The sequence below is a fragment of the Boleophthalmus pectinirostris genome, unplaced genomic scaffold (assembly GCF_026225935.1).
Source record: "Boleophthalmus pectinirostris isolate CB_2022bp ecotype Guang Dong unplaced genomic scaffold, ASM2622593v1 HiC_scaffold_2, whole genome shotgun sequence".
In the NCBI taxonomy this organism is placed as follows: Eukaryota; Metazoa; Chordata; class Actinopteri; order Gobiiformes; family Gobiidae; genus Boleophthalmus; species Boleophthalmus pectinirostris.
The window spans coordinates 18,741,623-18,763,105 of NW_026571152.1; the positions used below are offsets into that span (position 1 = coordinate 18,741,623).

General features: G+C 43.7%; 1 protein-coding gene across 1 annotated transcript; it reads right to left on the reverse strand.

The window, feature by feature from the left end:
• Positions 1–744: 744 nt before the first annotated feature.
• On the reverse strand, positions 745–3,117 carry LOC129409512 (cytochrome P450 2D17-like). Its single transcript, XM_055155861.1, is given in 6 exon segments — positions 745–923; positions 1,008–1,149; positions 1,236–1,337; positions 2,279–2,364; positions 2,855–2,993; positions 3,088–3,117. Coding segments are annotated over 6 exon segments (678 nt in total).
• Positions 3,118–21,483: the final 18,366 nt, after the last annotated feature.

Consider the following 21,483-nt stretch of genomic DNA (forward strand, 5'->3'; position numbering starts at 1 on the left):
AACAGGCTGAATATAAAGGACCAAATAAACTCATTCCACTGTAAACCTGCTCTAAACTTATTCTAAATATTTTATAATCAGACATGGGCAGAATAGCCTTATATAGTAAAATTAAATCATTTGACTTTGGTTCAACAAAAGTATTTGGGAAACTACTACTCAAGCAACTGAAAATCCCTCAATGGACCAGGGCCAGTTTGCTGTTTGTGCAGAAAATTCTTCCCACGTTGAATGCTGTGATCAGAAACTTTGTGTGTAAGTTTATGAATCGCCTTGAGGACTTACAAAATGAAATTATGAAATGTAAGAGTATACTGTTGCTTCAATTAAAAACAAAACAATACAAAAAAACCCGAAACATATTAAATTAAAACATTTAAAATTTGAAACTTAAAAAAAGTGAAAAATAAAAATAGTTAATTTTAAACCATTTTACAAATGTATTGCTCACTTACCTACATAGCATCTGAGCATCCTATATTTACTGCAATTAGTTTATTTTTCACAAATTTGAGAGACCAGAGTAGAATCACAATAACAACTAGTATGACAACTAATAATAACTAGTATGCTAATGACACACTTCCTGTTTCCTGATGAATAAAATGCTCTATAATAAGCTTTTACTTAATGCTATCACATGAGAAAAATGGGGTGCATGGCCTTTAAGGGAAATTGTATTCCAAGTTGCCCTACAGTTCAATGAAATATGATCTGCTATCCCATCATGTTAACCAAACTTTTTCATCTGATCTCTACTTTCATGTTGTACGGTCTTGGCGTCATGGTGATGCCAAACACTGGAGTAAAGTCAGGCTCTCCTGCATCCTAAGGCCAAATGAAGCTAAACTTCCTCAGAAGAGTCACCATGATGAGGAAGAGCTCCATACGGGCCAGGCCTTCTCCCAAACACACTCGAAGACCTGGACAAAAACATAGAACATTACCTAAAAAATATACTTATACTTACAATTGTCCATGTTTTAGTGCTGTTTGAACTTCTGTACCAGCAGAGAAGGGCAGGAAGGCATCTGGTTTGACAAACTCTCCCTTGTGGTTGAGAAAATTTTCAGGGTTGAATTCATGAGGAAACTTCCACTGTCCCTCCTCACTGAGCGCTGACGACAGGTTGGGGATGACAATAGTGCCCTAGGACCAAAGTCGAATGATTTTATTATTTCATCTGTCTCGTTTAGAATATGTGCAGTTGTATTTGTGGACAAGTATCTGCTTACTTTAGGAATAGAGTAGCCCATAAGCTCTGTGTCTCTGGTGGTTGAATGGAATGGGCCGAGAGGAACAGTGTTGGCAGTTCTCTGAACTTCGTGAATAACTGCCTAAAAAAGTAGATGATAGCAGTTTGAACACAGTATTTATTTTCAGTATAGTTGCTAATTTTTTAATGTGATAGTATCGGGTTTATAGGTCACAAACCTACCTATAAAAGGGGCGCTATGCGCTACGCTCGCCCCTCCCTCCTGAACTCCGACCGCTGACGTCGCAAGCTGGCGGAGCTAAGCTGTCATGGCCGCAAGATGCGAGGCCTCGAGTGGACCACGTTTAGGCGCACTAAGTTTACTGTTGCAAGGTGTTCAGCACAGTAATTGCAGAGAGTGTGCGGGCATCGTGGGCGTAAGTGGGGAAATCGTCTTGCTGGCTCAGTAACGCCGTGCGTGAGGTTAACGCGGGTTGTGTTTTGTAGCATTTGTGTCTCGGCGCTGGGCGGTCCTCTGCGTGTTTGGGTGGCGTGCCGCGGTGAATTCTACACGGTATGTCGCTATGGTTTATTTTGTGTTCCTCTTTGTCGTGTGTATTGTATGTTACATGTAACATGTTATATTTAGGCTCCTGCTGGCGGGAAGCCTCCCCTTTTCTCTTTTTCTTTCACCGTGTACCCGGTCTGTTCGGTGGTCGTGGCCCTTGGTGAAAGGACTCGCTCTCTGAAGTCTCCGTTTTGTGGAAAGCCCTACTGCGAGTCTCCAAGAGGCACAATATTCTTCTGATAATGGTCCTAAGGTAATTCCAAGCAACAAGGCCATGCGATCCAATGGACAATGAATGCACAGGACTGGTCGAGGATGTATGTGATTAACCCTTTGCAAAAAAATGGATAATAAATTCAATGTAAAGTATATTCAAGTCTCATGCCATATTCAGTCAACGAACCTGTGTTTGTATAGTGGGTGGTGAAAAACACTGTGTCCTGGTATTACCAGGTGGTGTTGTTGGCAACTTTACTACCTTGAAGTACACTTACAAATATGCCGCTCTGCTACACCTGGACATAAGGCATGTTGTGTCTGTCTTCAAATGTGACAGAGTCCTTCCCCTCGCGGACTCGGTCTATCTCCTGCTGACAGCGTTCTACATGGGGAAAAGAGAAACTTTTAATTTGGTGAAGAGTTTGGAGTACGCAAATGATCCTAGCAGCTACATATATAGGGGCTTCATGTCCCCAAAATCTGTCAAAAAGACAGGCTGACCTTAAAGGTCCATCATGTCATTTTTCTGGTGGAGATCTGCATTTTGCTTATGTCCATCAAGAACTTATTGTTTTTTCTGAAATGTTCCAGGGTATGACACAGTGTTGGCCAGATTACTTTACAAAATTAATCGAATTAATGACTACTGATACTACTGACTACTGAGACAAGCAAGTAGCAGACCCTCATCAGGAAAAGTTTCAAAGTGCACAGTAACAAGCCCGATCAATAAATAACATCTTGTTGAAAATCATTATCTTGTTTTGCCACTGATTTGATCCAACAGGGAGACACATAACCATTGCGCCCCCGTACACTTTCATATGGCAGAGGACTCCAGTAGATCATATTTAAACATGCAGGTGTTTTACCCTGAATATGTGGTCTGGCCATGAGGTAGAGGAAGCCAAACAGCAACGTATTGGATGTAGTGTCTGTCCCTGCCAGGTGTAGGAGCAGGCAGTACATCAGCAGTTCCTCAGAGGAAAATGAAGAATTGTCATTGCATCTCTGTTGAAAGAGATCATTAAATACAAGTTCAGCATGACAGTTTTGGGGTAAATAATTTGGTGGAGTAGATTTAAAAAATAATCTGGTCACATACCTTCTCCAGTTCATCCAGATAGCTGTCCATAGCATCCCAGTGACAGGTATGGCTCAGGGTTTGATAAACCCAAGTTTCCAGCATGGATAACCCAGGAGAAAACAATCAGGTGGAACCTGGTTGATGGTACATCATTCATCTTCTACATCTACTTTCCTCCGGCCAGGCTGGCGCCGCCACCTAGTACTTCTGCTGAATTTCATTTCTCTCCAGTGACTAGGTCAGGAATCGGAATACACTAGACGGTTTGCAAGAACCCCAGACGTTGACCGCGCACCGCACAATCAGCTGTGAGTTGTGAAGCCATGACGTCAAACTCAAGCGCCTGTCTGGGTCCCTTTGTGATAAACGAAGCCGTCGAGATGGATGTAAACGAAACCATGCATTCTGTGTTGGCATCGATTCCTGAGATCGAGGATTTAAAGCTGGAACAAAGAGAATGTTTGGTGAATTTTATCAAGGGAAAAGACGTTATTGCCCTAAATGTGTTTCTCACCTTCCACGGTGGTAGGTCCCTCATTCAGCTCGGGTCCTCTACCAGAGGCCTGGGAGCTTGAGAGTTCTGCGCAGTATCTTTGCTGTCCCCAGTACTGCACTTTTCTGGACTGAGATGTCTGTTGTTTTTCCCGGTATCTGTTGTAGCCACTCTTCCAGTTTGGGGGTTACAGTCCCGAGTGCTCCGATCACCACAGGCACCACTGATGCCTTTACTTTCCAGGCTCTCTCCAGCTCCTCCTTGAGCCCCTGGTATTTCTCTAGTTTCTCATGTTCCTTTTTCCTGATATCACCATCGCTTGGTATTGCGATGTCCACCACCATGGCTCTGCTCTGTTTCTTATCCACCACCACTATGTCTGGTTGGTTCGCCATCACCATTCTGTCTGTATCTGGAAGTCCCACAGGATCTTGGCTTGGTTGTTCTCCACAACCTTTGGAGGTGTTTCCCACCTTGATCTTGGGGTCTCCAGCCCATACTCTGCACAAATGTTTCTGTACACTATGCCCGCCACTTGGTTATGTCGCTCCATGTATGCTTTCCCTGACAGCATCTTACACCCTGCAGTTATGTGCTGGACTGTCTCAGGAGCCTCTTTGCACAGCCTACACCGTGGGTCTTGTCTGGGGTGGTAGTTCTGGGCCTCTATTGCTCGAGTGCCCAGGGCCTGCTCCTGAGTGTTTCATGTCTTAACATCTCTGGTCTGTATCTCCTCCTTTGGCCAGCTTACGATTCCTGCTGGGTATCTGATTACTAGCAGGGCGTAGCTGTTGATTGCCTGCACCTTGTTCTTGCCATTGAGCTGGCTTCTTAGGACTTGCCTCACTCTTTGCAGGTATTTGGCCGTAGCCGCTTTCCTTGTTGCCTCTTCAAGGTTGCCATTTGCTTGTGGGATACCAAGGTACATGTAACTGTCCTCAACGTCTGCTATTGTTCCCTCTCGGAGTGAGACCCCCTCTGTGTGGACTACCTTCCCTCTCTTTGTCACCATCCTGCTACATTTCTCAAGCCCGAATGACATCCCAATGTCTGTGCTGTAGATCCTTGTGGTGTGGATCAGTGAGTCGATGTCTCGCTCGCTCTTAGCGTACAGCTTGATGTCATCCATGTAGAGGAGGTGACTGATGGTGGCCCCGTTTCTGAGTCGGTATCCATAGCCAGTGCGGTCGATTATTTGGCTGAGGGGGTTCAGACCTATGCAGAACAGCAGTGGGGACGGTGAGTCTCCTTGGTATATGCCACATTTGATGGACACTTGTGCAAGTGGCTTCCCATTGGCTTCAAGGGTGGTTTTTCACAACCGCATCGAGTTTGCTGGTTCATTTGTGCTGCCAAGTGCTCATGGAGAGCAGTGAGCTTCTTTAGCCAGTATGCGTGGATCATGTCAGGGCCCGGTGCAGTCCAGCTTTTCATACCTAAGACTCTTTCTGCCACTGTGATGGTGACTGGATTCTGTTCAGGGAGGTTGCTGTGGTCTTCTCTCAGATCCACCAGCCACTGTGCATCTGTGTTATGTGATGCCTCCCTCTCCCATATGCCTTTCCAGTGCCTCTCAGTCTCCAGCTTTGGTGGATCTGCTCTGGTGTTATTACCCTGCCACTGAGCGTACACTTTCGCTGGTTGTGTTGCGAACAGCCGGTTTATTTGTCTGGCTTCGTTATCTCGTGTGTACCTCTTTAGGCGGCTGGCCAAGGCTTGGAGCCTTCGTTTGGCAGTTTCGAGTGCTTCAGGTATGGGCATCTGGTTGTACCTCTTGGGTACATGCTTTTTCATTGGTGTGTATATATATATATATATATATATATATATATATATATATATATATATATATATATATATATATATATGCAAGGCAAACGCCTAAAGATCAAGCTGCAAACATAAAAAAAAATCACAAGGAGGACTTGCAGTCCTAAACCTTAAACATATTTTTTGGCAGCTCAAATAAGACCTTTGATTGTTTGGATGCAGGACGTGTCTCACACTCATTGACTCCATATTGAAAAAGGTTTATTTGATTGCTCATTAGGGGCTCTGCCTTTCTCAAATGTTCTAATTAAAGATGTGTGGATGAGTGGGTGGACCAGAGTTATGTTGAAGATCTGGTGGAAAATAAAGCAGTGTTTGGTCTTCCAAACAAAATTTAAGTTTTTTCAAATATCTCCTCCCTCCAGGGCTGTCCCCTCATTTATTTAAAAAAAAAAAAATTCATTTACAAAACACAAATAATGAAAGAAATTTCTAGAACCCTCACTTTTTGAGGAACTGCTATTAAAGCTTCAACAGGGCTTTTGGCATTCCAAAAGCAATATGCCTCTTTTAAAGCATTTTCAGATTTTAATAATAATACTAAATACAAAAGGAAGATGGGAAACTGAGATTGGTACTCAAATGACTGATGAAAAGTGGGGAGATACTTGCACTGAAGCACACCTGGTGACAAATTCTGGTCTGTGGAGGGAGTTTAAATGGAAAGTCATCACAACATTTCTCAGGACACCAGAGATAACAGCAAAAATGAATCCTGTAAATCCTGAAACCTTTTGGCAAAACTGTGATTCTTACCTAGGAATTCATACTCACATATTCTGAACTTGTCCAAAGATTAGTCTATTCTGGAGTGATGTTTTTACAGCTCTCAGTACAGTATATTACTATATATACTGTATATATTATATAAGTATATTACTATTAAATTGTTGTTCCCTGATCCGCCCACTTATTATTTGATGGAGAGATCTGTCAGATGGAGCAAATCATTATTAAGACATCAGAGAGCTCTTCATTAAAGGATGGAGTCCCATGTTTACTCTATTATTCCAGCAAGCTTAGCCACTTTTTTTAGACTTTTATGATGATGTGGCAAGACCGGCTTTGAGGGTCTAGGTTGCGGGTGCTCTTACCTGGCGTTCCGTGGCGCTGCGCTGGTGGGCTATTTAAGCGCTCCCTTCTCAGTCGTTCCGCTTTTGGCTCACACGCTCTTTCGGGCCTCTCCTTGTGGCCGCTTTGTCCTCAAGCTCAGGTAACTTCCACTTCGTAAGTTCCATGCCCGCTACATCCAAATTTCCAATCATGTCTCCTTTTAGTGCCCCCTGTTTGGCCGCTGCTTGGCCGATGCTCCGCACCGCATCAGTCCCTCGGTCCTCCGAATCACGGAGCACGTAGGGCGCGCTTTCATCTCCGCCGACAAGGTAATGCACGCCCGATACTCCTCCACTCATTCATCCATGCCCATACTCTTACCGGTGTCTCTCTTTAGCTCCACGGGTGAGCCGAGTGAGTCACTCGCCATTGCGCTAGGCTGTGCGCCACCGTCCCTTAAACCGCGGCGGCAGGTAACCAAAACGCTACTACCACGTGCTACCTGTGCCAACCAACTCTCTAAATTGTATGTTTATAGCGTGTGCCGGTCCACGTTGTTTGGACCACGTCTGGACGCAGTTATTCTGTGTAAAGTTACCTTTGATTCAGCCTGGGGATTGCGGACTGTCACTCCAACCACGGTATGTGTTTAGCCCAGATCCTTGCACTGCAGGCTCAGATTTTAATCCCAAAACTTAACTTTCCAGGTGTCAGCGGGGGCCTGCAGCGGCGTGAGCACACCCTCTGCTGCTTTGCCGTTTTGTTTTACGTTTGTTTTGCTTGTTTTATTTAGCTATTTTGTTTTGCTTTATGTTTGCTTTGTTTGGTCTTGCTTGTTCTGTTTTGCTGTTTTGTTTTGCTTTAGTTTTCCTTTATTGTTTTGCTTGCTTTGTTTCACTGCTGTGTTGTTTGCTTCATTGTTTTGTTTTGTTTTACTCTTGCGCTGCTTTATTTTTGTTTTGTTTTACTTCTGGTTTTGGGGTTTCGTTTGGTATTTTCAATATTGTGCACCTATTCTCCCACTGTAGTGTTGTACTGTTTGCCTATTTTTATGGATGTAGCTACTTTTAAATAACCTAAAACTGTCTTTTAAAATGGAGAGAATAAAGATTGTGTAAATGACGGAAACTGGCTCCCTCTCCCTCAATGACATGCTTACTTGTGTGCCTTACATTTAGACTTTATTTCCCCAAACTAGATTTGGGGTGGCATTGTTGCAACAACTTATTATAAAACTTAACATTTCCCGGAGTGTTGAACCCCTCGGTTGCCACAATGATTTATTATTATTTTGTTTTATTTTGAAAAAAATCTGTCTTTTAGTTGGGATTCCCTGCCAAAATGTGAGTTATCTACTAGAATTGTGTCATAAAACAAGTTAAAGATTAAAAGCACAGGATGTTCTCTTCTGGTGTCTGGCAGATCAACTCTAAACCAAAACAGCTGGTTTAAGGAGTACTGTACAGTGCTTGTTGAGTAACTGAAAATAATTTATAGTAATCAGTTGTAGTGAGATTAAGGAAAGGGTCCCTTAGTTAAAAGAGGGGTAACTGATATTAAAGATTGAAATTTAAGAGTTCTAAGTTACAGCAGCACTCACGCGGCCTTTGTGAGTGTTTGGCTCTGACTAGAAGTAAATTTGGAGCACCACTAAACAAATGTTGAGAAATATTAACAATACAATATTATCAATTAACTAAGATAATTAAGAATTAAACAATTGATCTGAAGGTTCATAAATTGTTGTACATATCAGTGACCCTTATCTGGAAATGACATCACTGGAAATACCATCACTATTCACCAAAGCAAAATGTGCTTTATGAACATTTATTGACGGAGTTAAACTGACTTCATTATCAAATATGCAAATGAGTGTAGGTTGTTCTAAACTGTTGTCTAGAGATCTGAGGTTAGGCACAACTTTAACCGTTAACTTCGGTGTTGAGCCTAAATTGATAAAGTCAGCCATTATGTGACAGTGCGCATACAACCCGGGGAGCATGGCGATGTCCAGTCACCATGTGGTTCTGTTAGGTTCAATGAAGGTTCGAGTTTCTCAGGATGTCGGTTCTGAAGAATCAAACGTGATGAAACGGAAGAAGGCCACGTGATCTAAACAATACTTCCAGGCTCTGGCTGCGTCAGGCTGAGAGAACAGCATCTCCTCTGATACAAAGGAGCAGAGGGCACATTTCTAGAATCCATGTAGTTTGCTTCATAGCTCCTTACCACTGGTTAAGTATGAAAGGAAGCATAATTGCTCCTTTCCTTACTTCTTCCTAACTTCATTGATGAATTTGAAAGGTCCTTATTGTAGAGGCTGGAAAAATGCCAACTAGAAATCAGACACCCCTCAAATTTTACTTTCTTATTTGAGTATTTTATTTTTATTTCATTGTATATAATTCATGTGGTTCTATTATCTCTCTTGAGTTAACGTGCAATTCCTTCACTGACCAGTAGATGGCGCATGTCGCAACATTGGTAGAGAGTAGACTGAGCGCTGCAGAAGAAGAAGCAATCTTCTGTTGTGAAGTAAAGCAGCTCAAAACGTGCTCTGTCTATTCTTTTATTAACAGGCTTACTTCACTGAGGCATATGCCCTCTGAACCACTGGTCAGAGGAGCAACAATTTTGGGGGCTCGTCCGGGATTAGCGCCATCTGCTGTCCGGTGCTAATCACTGAAGAACCAAGGGAAGCTGACAACCTGTTCTGAGCCGATCCAAGCGACAGAATTTTGAGAGATATGGCTGTGCTACGTGACTTGAGATGGGATATTCAACAAGAACTTCACCAGCTGACCATTGCCCGCAATCGAGATCTGCTCTACAAGCTGGCCGAGTCATTCAAAGATGAGGTGGAAGAAGAATTACCATTTGCAGAATCAACTGAAGTGGAACTCTACGACTTCATTGTTGACTTTCTGAGAAGTTCACAACTGAAGGGCCTCGAGGATCAGGGGATGTCTCGCCTGCTCGCTGTCTGTGACCTCATCGGAGAACTGCAGTCGCCACGACCAGCTGTAGAGGAGGCCACGGTGGTATTGCCGGACAGTGAAGCTGTCGTTGTGGCCCCTATGACCTGTGAGGAGGCTGCACCTTCTGTCGTCACTGTGAAGTCGCCATCACCGTCAGTAGTAGCTGATCCAGTTACAGGTTTAGTCAAGCTGTCTAAATGAAGGGTTCACAGAGACTGAGATTATTAGAACAGTGTTAAGGATAATCAAGCCTGGTACCTTTAAAGACATGCTTGTCACTAAAGATAGCCTTACTGTACCTGAGTTAAAACGTTTCCTAAAGGCACACCTAAGGGAGAAAAGCAGCACTGAATTATTTCAGGAGCTGAGCAGTGCTAAGCAACCTGACAAAGAAACGCCACAGCAGTTTATGTATAGGCTTATGGGTTTAAAACAGCGCGTGCTGATCGCATCTAAAAACAGCTGTGGTTTTCATTACGACAGTCAGTTGGTACAAGGTGTGTTCCTTCATTCACTGTATCAGGGTATGAATGAAAAATGTTCATTTGTAAGACGAGACCTTAAACCTCATATCTCAGACTTGGGTGTCACAGATGACTCCATCTTGGACCTAATTACTAAAGCTATCAATGAGGATGCAGAGAGACAGAGTAGACTGGGGCAATGTCAGAAACCAAAAACTGTCCAGGCTAATGCAGTACAAACTGAAGTCCAAGCCAATCGTGCTGCTATACAAGAACTGACAGCTCAGGTGTCCTCTCTAACTAAAAGTTTAGAAAAGGCCCTTACCCCAATGGTTAATACTGTAACTGACAACACCCGCTCAACTGCCCCTACCTCGAAACAGCCAAGTTCAAAACCTAAGGTTAAAGGAAAGTGCCAAAAGTATATCACCCAAGAGACTGAACACTGTACTCACTGTTTCAGATGCGGAAAGGAGGGGCACAGAGCAGTAGGCTGTCTCCATAAAAGCAATGTGTCGGGAAACTTGAGAAGGTCACTGGGAAGGGACCACCAGTGACTGTACTGTCAGTAGAGTCCCACAACACTGAAAAACTGAAAGCCGAACAAACAAGTACTGCCATGTCCCAGAAATCACACAAAGTAAACCACAAAACGTGTATGGCACAACTTATTGGCGGTAGATGTATGATCAGTTGCCAGTTAAATGGAGTACCACTACAGATGTTATTAGACAGTGGGGCACAGGTTAGCATTGTGGAAAAGTCATGGGTACAAACAGCTCTGCCAAATGTGAAAATACAGCCACTCGAAAGTTTATTCTCAAACCATCCACTCAAAGTCACTGCAGCAAATGGGACAGATGTTCCCTTTGAAGGGTGGGTAGAAGTTCTACTTGAGATTACCAGTTCACATTATGGTTCAGTATCCCTCCATGTCCCAATGCTTGTCAGCCAACAAAGTGTAAGCGCTCCTCTCCTGGGCTTCAATGTCATACAAGAGATAATAATGGACAAAAGTGACAGTATTAGCCTAGTAGACTTACTGTCAGAGACCCTTAAGGTCCAGAAGTGTAATGTTGAATCACTTATCTCTGCCATTCACACAAAGTCCATTGAAAAAGAACCAGAAAGTACAGTAGTCAGAGTAGGGAAAAAAGGACTCACTGTCCACAGTAACCAAATCTGTATGGTCAAATGTCACACCAGAGCATTTCCAGGTGGGGGTGAAATGTTGTTTGAACCAGCTGTCAAATGTAACTTACCAGATGGATCGGAGTTGTTCCCAGCTCTTATTAATGTACCCCCTGGTGCTTCAAAGACTGTAAAAATCCCGATCCAGAACTCGACCAAACATAACATTTTCCTACACCCAAAGACTGTGTTAGGGCTTATTGAAGAGGTTTCTGAATACAAACCTATAAATATTAGTCCTGAAAATGTAAAACAAACCGACCCAACATTTTGTTGCACAACTCAAGTGTCATGTGACAGTCGAAGTGAGGGCAAAGAGACTTTGAGTGCTGCTCCGTCACATTTGAGGTGGCATCCGAATGTTAACTTAGACCATCTCTCAGAGACTGATCAAGAAGTTGTCCGCCAAATGCTCTATGAACAGTCTGATGTGTTTGCTCATGAGGAAGGGGATATTGGATGCATTCCCGGACTGCAGCTAAAAATCAACACCAGTGACAACATCCCTGTGCAAAAAAGTTACAACTCCATTCCCAGACCACTGTATAATGAAGTAAAGGAGTATGTTCAAAACCTCTTAAACAGGGGCTGGATCAGGAAATCAGTCTCCGCTCATTCGTCACCAGTAGTGTGCGTGCGTAAAAAGGACAATACTCTATGCTTATGTGTCGATTTTCGTGAGCTCAATCGAAAAACTGTACCCGACAGACATCCGTTGCCACGGATACAGGATCTCTTGGATAGTCTTGGAGGAAACTCCTGGTTCTCCATCTTGGACCAGGGCAGTGCATATCATCAGGGTTTCGTTAGTGAGGAGTCAAGGCACTTAACTGCTTTTAGCACACCCTGGGGTCTGTACGAGTGGGTGCGGATTCCGTTTGGTTTAACTAACGCACCAGCCGCATTCCAAAAGTGCATGGAGGGGGTGTTAGAAGGAATCAGAGATGAGTATTGCGTGTGTGACGCCCACAAAGTGTGGTCACATTGTTTTTATTTAATGTAATGAAATTCTGTATATAAGGAATAGTGGTGTTTTAGTTTTGGGAAGCAATTTCAATTTTGTCCACTAGATGGCAGAGCATGCGGTGAGATGGTTTGGGGGCGCTCTGGCTTCTGTTTCCTATTACTCGGCGGTAGCAGAAAGCAGAGGCCACAGCTAATAACGTCTCCGTCTCCATTTGTTTATTTCAGAACCAATCTCTCCCCACACAAATATTTTAAACTGCCAGCAGTGGTTGTGCCGGCCCGATACCTGCTACAGTTTCTTGGTGGTCCGTACGGGGAGAGTATTGGTCAACCCTGATGAGCCCAGCGGTGACCAGAGAGATAGCTGCTGCCTACTGATGAAGAGTCGACACCATTACGCCAGTGGTGCTGAGTAAAGTGAAAGCTACGGTGTACTGAAACAACACCTGTCAAGAACAAAAGAGTGAAAAAGGACCAACATTGGTGTGAACCAGGTGAAAGGAAATGGAGTCAGCAGAAGGTGAAAGGAAAAGCTTGGTGTGGAGCATCAAGAGGAGCCTGTTCACCCTCAGCAAATGAAATATTCCAGCTCGCCAAATCACTGGGGACCATGCCTGGAGTGGACGAGTCACATCTTATGCCAGGGGACGAAGAGAGCTGTTTTCAGTACATCAGTGGTGTTATGTGCAGCAACGCTTTACTGGAATCTGAGGATCAGGGGATGTCACATTTACTACAGCTACAAGATGTGATTGAACAAATCATACAAAGCCGTGGATTGACAACCAGTGTTGTCATGAATTATTCAAATGCCCAGTCCCCAGACACACAACTTAATGACACTGTACAAAGCCAAAATCACTCTGAAAAAGAGAAAATTTATGGTTCTGAGTCCCAACATGTGAGCTCAAATGACGCAGAGCTGCGGGAGCTGCTTCACAGTTATGAGGAGTTAAGTCAAAAGGTAGCACTGTACATGCCCTCAGATGCTATTCCGTCTGCCCGTCAGTCACCTGTACAGCCACAGTCGAGGTCACAGTTTAGAGCCCAAAGTAACCCTGTCAACTCCACCGCATATGAGAAAGTTGTGTCACTCAGAGATCTCTCTTACCTTCATCGGAGAGCGTTCAAAATACAAGGTGGTCAGATAGGAGACCAAGGGTCAGACATCAGTTACAACAACATTTGTTGCCAGATTGAAGAAGGATTCAAAGAGCAGTTTAGTGATGCTGAAATAGTCCGAGCTGTCTTAAGAGTCATCAAACCAGGTCATTTCAAAGACATGCTGATGAATAAAGATGAACTAACTGTAGAAGAACTGAAAGACTTTTTGCACTCCCATCTTGGTGAACAGAACAACACTGAGCTTTTCCAAGAATTAATGTGCACTAAGCAAAATGACAGTGAGACACCCCAGCAGTTCCTTTATCGAGTCATAGGCCTAAAGCAAAAGATCCTGCTTGCCTCAAAGCATATTGCCACAGATGTTAAGTACAGTGCTAGCACGGTTCAAGATGTGTTTCTTCACACAGTATACCAGGGTCTAGGACACAAACACAGTGACATTCGCAGAGAAATCAAACCATTACTAGCCGACCCTTCAGTCACTGATGAAGCTATACTCAAACATCTAAAAAAAGTAATGAGTGATGAGAGTGAAAGACAGCGTCTTCTTGGTCCAGTGTCACGCCCCAGAGGTATCAATGCGTACAGTGCAACAACTGATGTAAATGTGGCACAGGGTATCTCTGTAAAAGAGGACACTGTTGTGAAAAGACAAACTGATAAAAAGACTGACATCATCCAACAGCTAGTTGACAAGGTTGAAAAGTTAACAAATATGGTTGAACATTTGCAGTCACAAAAAGTAGAACAGACAAATCAGTACATGAAAACTAAAGCAAATTATCAGAAACCAAAACGCCATGGTTGTGTCACATGTCTTGCACAGGATCGTCCTGATTGTCCTCACTGTTTTTACTGCGGAAATGAAGGACATCGAGCAGTGGGCTGCCTCAAGAAGCCGCCGTGTCAGGGAAACTGGAGCCGGTCATTGTCACGGGACAAACAGTGATCGGGTCCCCTCCTTCGTCCCAACTTGCCATTAGTAAAGACAAAGGACAGCAAAAAGAACAACAAACCCAAACCAAACATGTCAACACAGTGGCTACAGACTTACCTGATGTAAAAAGTGAAAAACTTGCGAAGCTTATTGGGAAGAAAGCTCTCACCCAGTGTAATCTAAATGGTTTAGCAGTCAGTGCACTATTAGACACAGGGGCCCAAGTAAGCATCATTGATAAAGAGTGGAAAAATAGATACTTACCTGACATTTTAGTGAGACCCATCAGTGAGATTATCAGTGAGGAGGATGACTTAAGACTGCATGCTGTAAATGGGGACATTCTTCCATTTGAGGGTTGGGTCGCTATAACAGTTAACCTGGTGGGCAATGTAGACCCCAACTTGTCAATCACTGTGCCTTTCCTCATTAGTAGTTTTGCTCTGGAAAGACCAATATTAGGTTTCAATGTACTAGAAGAGGTGATTCAAAAGCAACCTGAGAGATTTATTCCAACACTCACCAGCCTACTCTGTAATGCTATGTCTATCCCGACAGAAAAAGCAGAGCTGCTTGTGAACTTTATTCAGACTGACAAACCCTCTGTTCAAAATGAAAGAATACGCACAGGCAGATGTGACACCATTATATCAGCTGGTCAAGTTGCTTGGATCAAGTGTAATGTGTCCCCTGATATGAACCTGTCAGAGACTGTTTTTCTGTTTGAACCTGATGAAACTAACACACGTCTTGCAGAACTTGACATTGGTGAGGGGCTTGTGGAGGTACAAAATCTGAAGAACCCCTATGTTTTGGTACCTGTGGGCAACAACACTAAACATGCAGTAACACTACAAAGAAAAACTGCCCTTGGTAGTATCCAGAGTGTTAACAAAGTAATAAAGATGGACTCACCAAAAGATCTTGAGCCCACAGTGACAAGCAGCACAACCTCCACTCCTGCAACTGAGCTATCACCATGGCAACCACCTGTTGATTTAAGTCACCTCACTGATGAACAGCAAGCAAAGGTTAACAAAATGCTTTATGAAGAATCGGCAGCTTTTGCACAGGACAGTACGTACATTGGATGTATACCAACCCTGCAAATGTCAATTAATCTCATGGATGATATCCCAGTTCAAAGAGCCTACTCGTCAATACCAAAGCCACTTTTCAGGGAGGTTAAGGACTACATACAAGAACTGCTGTTGAAAGGGTGGATAGTAAAGTCTAAGTCCCCATACGCCGCTCCTGTTGTATGTGTGAGAAAAAAAGATGGCAGCTTAAGGTTATGTATTGACTATCGGCTACTTAACAAAAAGACTGTCCCTGATAGACATCCACTTCCCAGAATACAAGACTTGACAGACACACTTGGTGGTTATGCCTGGTTCAGCATCCTTGACCAGGGGAAGGCATATCACCAGGGTTTTGTTGCAAAGGGGTCCCGCCAATTCACTGCCTTCATCACTCCCTGGGGACTATATGAATGGGTCCGTATCCCATTTGGACTGACTAATGCCCCTGCAGCCTTCCAAAGGAGCATGGAAGAAATGCTTGGCCCCCTCAGAGATGAATGTTGCCTACCTTATTTGGACGATATATTGTGCTATGCAAAAAGTTTTGATGAACATGTCGAGTGCCTCAGAAAAGTTCTTCGTGCCCTACAGCAACATGGTGTAAAGCTGAGACCAGAGAAGTGTGAACTTTTCAAAAATGAAGTGAGATATGTGGGCAAGATTGTGTCAGCTGAAGGAGTCAAAATAGACCCACGTGACCTGGAGGCTGTAAAGACACTGACAGCCAAGACACTAAAGACAGTAGGAGAAGTGAGGAAACTAACAGGGTTTCTGGGTTATTACCGCTCTTACATCCAGGACTTTTCAAAAATAGCCAGGCCTATCTATGAACTGCTCCAGACTAAGCTAGGCCCCACCCAGAGTCCTACCTCTAACAAAAACAGTAAACGCGCACAGTTACCCTCCAAAGAGCCTGTCACATGGACATTTGTACACCAGGACGCTTTAGAACAGCTAGTCACTCTCCTCACTAGTCCCCCTGTACTAGCTTATCCAGACTTTGACTTACCTTTCACACTTCACACAGATGCTTCAGACAAAGGGTTAGGAGCTGTTCTTTATCAGTGTCAAAAAGGCAAATTGCGCATCATAGGTTACGGCTCTCGGACTTTGACACAGGCTGAACTACCATTTACATAGTTGGAAATTAGAGTTCCTTGCCTTGAAATGGGCTGTGTGTGAAAAATTCCGAGACTATTTGTATTATGCACCCCATTTCACTATTTACACTGATAACAACCCATTGACATATGTCATGAGTACAGCAAAACTTAATGCAGTTGGACATAGGTGGGTTGGGGAGCTCTCTGACTTTAGGTCTGACATAAAGTACAGACCTGGGAGAACTAACATTGATGCAGACACTATCACGTCTACCGTTAGACATTGAAAAGTATGTTTCTGAGTGTACAGAGACTTTTTCAGATGAGACAGTACGAGCTACCTGGGACGGGACTCAAGCAGCCAAGCAGAAAGACATTGCCTGGGTCGCTGCTCTCAATACCACTGCCCCAGACTTGCACCAGCCGCTTCATGCCAGCCTACGGAGCATCAGCCACAGTGATCTGATCATAGCTCAACGAGAGGATGCTGCCATCAGCCAGATCATCAAGTTGAAAGAGTCACAGATAAAACTGACGGATGAGGTACGTAAGACTGTAAGTGGAGCCGCGCACAAACTGTTACATGAATGGACTAAGCTTCATATTGAAAATGACCTCCTATACAGAAAAACAAAAGAGAGAAAGCAGCTAGTACTCCCTGCAAAATATAGAAACCTGGCTCTACAGCAGTTACACAATGAAATGGGCCATGTCGGTACCGAACGAGTGCTCCATCTTGCCAGAGAAAGATTCTATTGGCCCTTTATGGCAAAAGAAGTGGAGACATATGTTACACAGAAATGTCCCTGTATTATGTCCAAGAAACCTGTGACACATGTCCGAGCTCCTATGGGTAGCATATCTACCAGTTCCCCTCTAGAGCTTGTTTGTATTTACATTTAGAAGCCAGCCGTGGAGGTTATGAGTACATTCTAGTGGTAGTCGACCACTTCACTAGATTTGCTCAGGCCTATCCAACAAAGAACAAGAGTGGGCGCACAGCAGCTGAGCGCATCTTCCAAGACTTCATTCCCCGGTTTGGATATCCTCAAAAACTGCATCACGACCAGGGGCGTGAATTTGAAAATGAACTGTTTAAGACACTACAGACTTTGTCTGGTGTACGTCTGGTTCACGTACGTCCCCATACCATCCCCAAAATAACCCCGCCGAGTGGTTCAATAGAACCATACTGCAAATGTTAAGAACTCTGACAGACACTGAAAAGTTGTGGTGGAAAGACCACCTCCCACACATTGTACATGCATATAACTGCACACGTCACGAGGCCACTGGGTACTCTCCTTTTTTTTTCTGCTCTATGGCCGAAATCCCCGCCTCCCGGTGGATTTGCTATTTGGATTAGCTGAGGAGGGAGAAACATATTCACCAAGGGGATATGCAGAAAAGTGGGCAGAGCGCATGACGGAGGCTTACCGCATTGCCAGTGAAAACAGTCAAAAATCCAGTGCAAGAGGAAAAGTGACATATGACAAGAAAATGAAAGGTGTTGTACTACAGCCAGGAGACCGAGTCCTAGTGCGAAACCTCAGTGAACGTGGAGGGCCCGGCAAGCTGAGGTCCTATTGGGAAAAGACTGTTTACATAGTAAAGAACAGCTTGGCCAAAACCCAGTGTATGTTGTTTGTCCAGAGAGTGGAGAAAAAAGAAAAACTCGGACGCTGCATCGTAACCTTCTGCTGTTAGTAAATGACTTACCTGTTGAGATCAACACCCGCCCTGCAAAACCCAAAAGTGACAAAAACCCAAGAGTAAACAGACCAAGAATAGATTAACAGAGACACAGCAACAGACAAATCAAAGTGACAACTCTGAAAGTGACTCAGATGAAGGGAGCAGTTCAGGCTATTGGTTGTGGATACCTATTGGGAGAACAATGCAGAGTAATGAGCAGCCTCCATCTCAACCAAAGACAGTACCAGCGCACTTCAGAGAGCCTGCAGATGGACAAACCAGATACTTACCTGTGACAACTACCAGAGAGGACACGCTAGTTTCACCAGCCTACTCACCTGCCGGAGAGGATCCACCTGCTGCAGCTTGCACGCCGTCGAGAGGGGAGGCACCACAGGACAATCCGCCTGAGGACTACATGCCAGCAGACCAAGAGCAAACACTACCTACTCACCCTGTAGAGCACACAAAGGTTAGAAGGTCCACGCGTGATAGAAAACCTCGTCAGGTATTCACATATGAGTCATTAGGTCAGCCTTCACGAACAACAGTTAACTTGTCTGAGCCTTAATGAAGAAACCAAGAGCTCCTTTTAGTCGTTCAAACATCATTCTGTTTATTTCATCAGGAGAAGGATCGTGTTTGCAGCCCTTACCTATTATGCACACTCCAAGTACATACCAGTTACTGACCTACGTGCCACCTATGTACATGCCATACTCACCTAGTACATACAGTCCTCTAGCTGCCTACTCGCCTTTTGCTTACCAGGCACCTTTACACTCACCTGTTTTCATGTAATCTATGGTGTTCACCTTATAGACTATTACTGCTTTAAATACATTTTTCATGAAAGCTGTTAAATATAAATGTAAAGTAAAATATTGTTGAAATGTGGACTGGTGGGGGAAAGTAATATTTTGTTTTATGTCGGGAGCCATCTTTTCTTTTGTCAGGGAGCGTGTGACGCCCACAAAGTGTGGTCACATTGTTTTTATTTAATGTAATGAAATTCTGTATATAAGGAATAGTGGTGTTTTAGTTTTGGGAAGCAATTTCAATTTTGTCCATTAGATGGCAGAGCATGCGGTGAGATGGTTTGGGGGCGCTCTGGCTTCTGTTTCCTGTTACTCGGCGGTAGCAGAAAGCAGAGGCCACAGCTAATAACGTCTCCGTCTCCATTTGTTTATTTCAGAACCAATCTCTCCCCACACAAATATTTTAAACTGCCAGCAGTTTAAAATATAGCCCGATATGTAGCCCGATACCTGCTACACGTGCCTTACTTAGATGATGTACTGTGTTACTCTAAAACCTTTGATGAACATGTAGAGCATTTTAGACAAGTCCTCTGTAGAATGAGACAACATGGCATAAAACTTCACCCAGCCAAGTGTGAAATATTCAAAAAGCAGATTTGTTACCTTGGTAGGCTAGTCTCAGGTGAAGGGGTACAGATAGACCCAAAAGACTTGGATGCTGTAATCGCTCTGAAAGATAAGAAACCTTGCACAGTCGGAGAGCTCAGGACACTATTGGGATTCCTGAGTTATTACCGTTCGTTTATCCAAGATTTCTCACGACTGGCACGGCCCTTGTTTGAACTTCTCCAGAGCTCTAAGGACACAAACAGTGAAAACAAACCCGCACCAAAAAGGAATAAAGGACAAACAAAGAAAACAGACAAAAATCAGCTACCTTCTTGCACACCAATAATCTGGACAAGTGAACATCAGGAGATAGTGTCAAAGTTTGTGGGTATCCTAACAAACCCGCCCATTCTAGCCTATCCCGATTTTGACCTCCCTTTTGTTTTACACACCGATGCATCAAACAGTGGCTTGGGAGCAGTTGTATACCAAAAACAAGAAAACAGACTCAAAGTTATTGGCTATGGCTCACGAACTTATACACCGGCTGAGAAAAATTATCACTTACATTCTGGTAAACTCGAGTTCTTAGCTCTTAAATGGGCCATCTGCGATAAGTTTCGTGACTATCTGTACTACGCTCCAACCTTTACTGTCTATACCGATAACAATCCCTTAATCTATGTACTCAGTTCAGCCAGATTAAACGCAGTGGGTCATAGGTGGGTTGGGGAGTTAGCCAACTTTCATTTTGATATCAAGTATAGACCAGGGAAAAGGAATGCAGATGCTGACATGTTGTCCAGACACCCATTAGATCTTGACCAGCAGATGGGCGAGTACACAGAAACAGTTTTGCCGGAAGTTGTGTTTGCAGTGTGGCAGGGTAGTAAGGTAGCCCAAAACAATGATGTGCCTTGGATAGCTGCATTACAACTGAGTTCAAAAGAAAATCATATGCACACAGACAGTGTATTGAGCATAACACCCAAAGACATTAAAACTGCTCAACAGAAAGATGCGTCAATCAAAGAAGTGATCTCACTCAAACTCAAAGGATGGACACCAAACGAGAAAGAAAAACGGACAATGAGTAAACAAACAAGGAGACTTTTGTACGAGTGGAATAAGTTGGAAGTTGACAATGGACTATTGTACAGAAAAACGGAACGCAACAAGCAGCTTGTTCTCCTTGAACAGTTAAGGTCTCTAGTGCTTAAGAGCTTGCACAATGATATGGGTCATGTTGGCTACGACAGTGATTCATTTGGCCCGTGAGCGTTTTTATTGGCCGTATATGCAACAAGACATTGAAGACTACGTAACAAAGAAATGTCTCTGCATCAAACAAAAACGCCCGAACATGCCTCAGAGAGCTCCTATGGGAAATATCACAACTAGTGCTCCTTTTGAGTTAATTTCCATCGATTACTTGCATCTTGAGCCAAGTAAGGGAGGGTACGAGTATATTTTAGTGCTTGTTGACTATTTTACTTGTTTCGCGCAGGCATATCCTACAAGAAATAAGTCAGGTAAAACAGCTGCAGAAAAGATTTTTCAAGACTTTATACCACGTTTCGGTTACCCAGAAAAGTTACATCACGATCAGGGACGTGAGTTTGAGAACAGTCTTTTCCAAAGGTTACAACAACTGTCTGGTATCGCTCACTCACGAACCACTCTGTATCATCCGCAGTGCAACCCTGTGGAACGCCTGAATCGTACACTACTCCAAATGCTCCGCACTCTACAGGAGGAGAAAAAAAGTGAATGGAAAGATCATCTACCTCAAATAGTGCATGCCTACAACTGCACAAGGCACGAGTCTACAGGATATTCACCATTTTTCCTCTTGAATGGCAGAACCCCAAGGTTGCCAGTTGACCTACTTTTTGAACACAAAAACGAAACAGAAGTACACAACCACCAGACATACGCTAAAAAGTGGGCTGATAGGATGCATGTAGCTTACAAAATAGCAGCAGATAATAGTCAAAAGTCGTCAGATAAAGGCAAAAAGCAGTACGACAAACGCATAAGAGGTGTCACACTCCAACCAGGTGACAGGGTCTTAGTGAAAAATCTTTCTGAAAGAGGCGGTCCAGGGAAATTGCGCGCTTACTG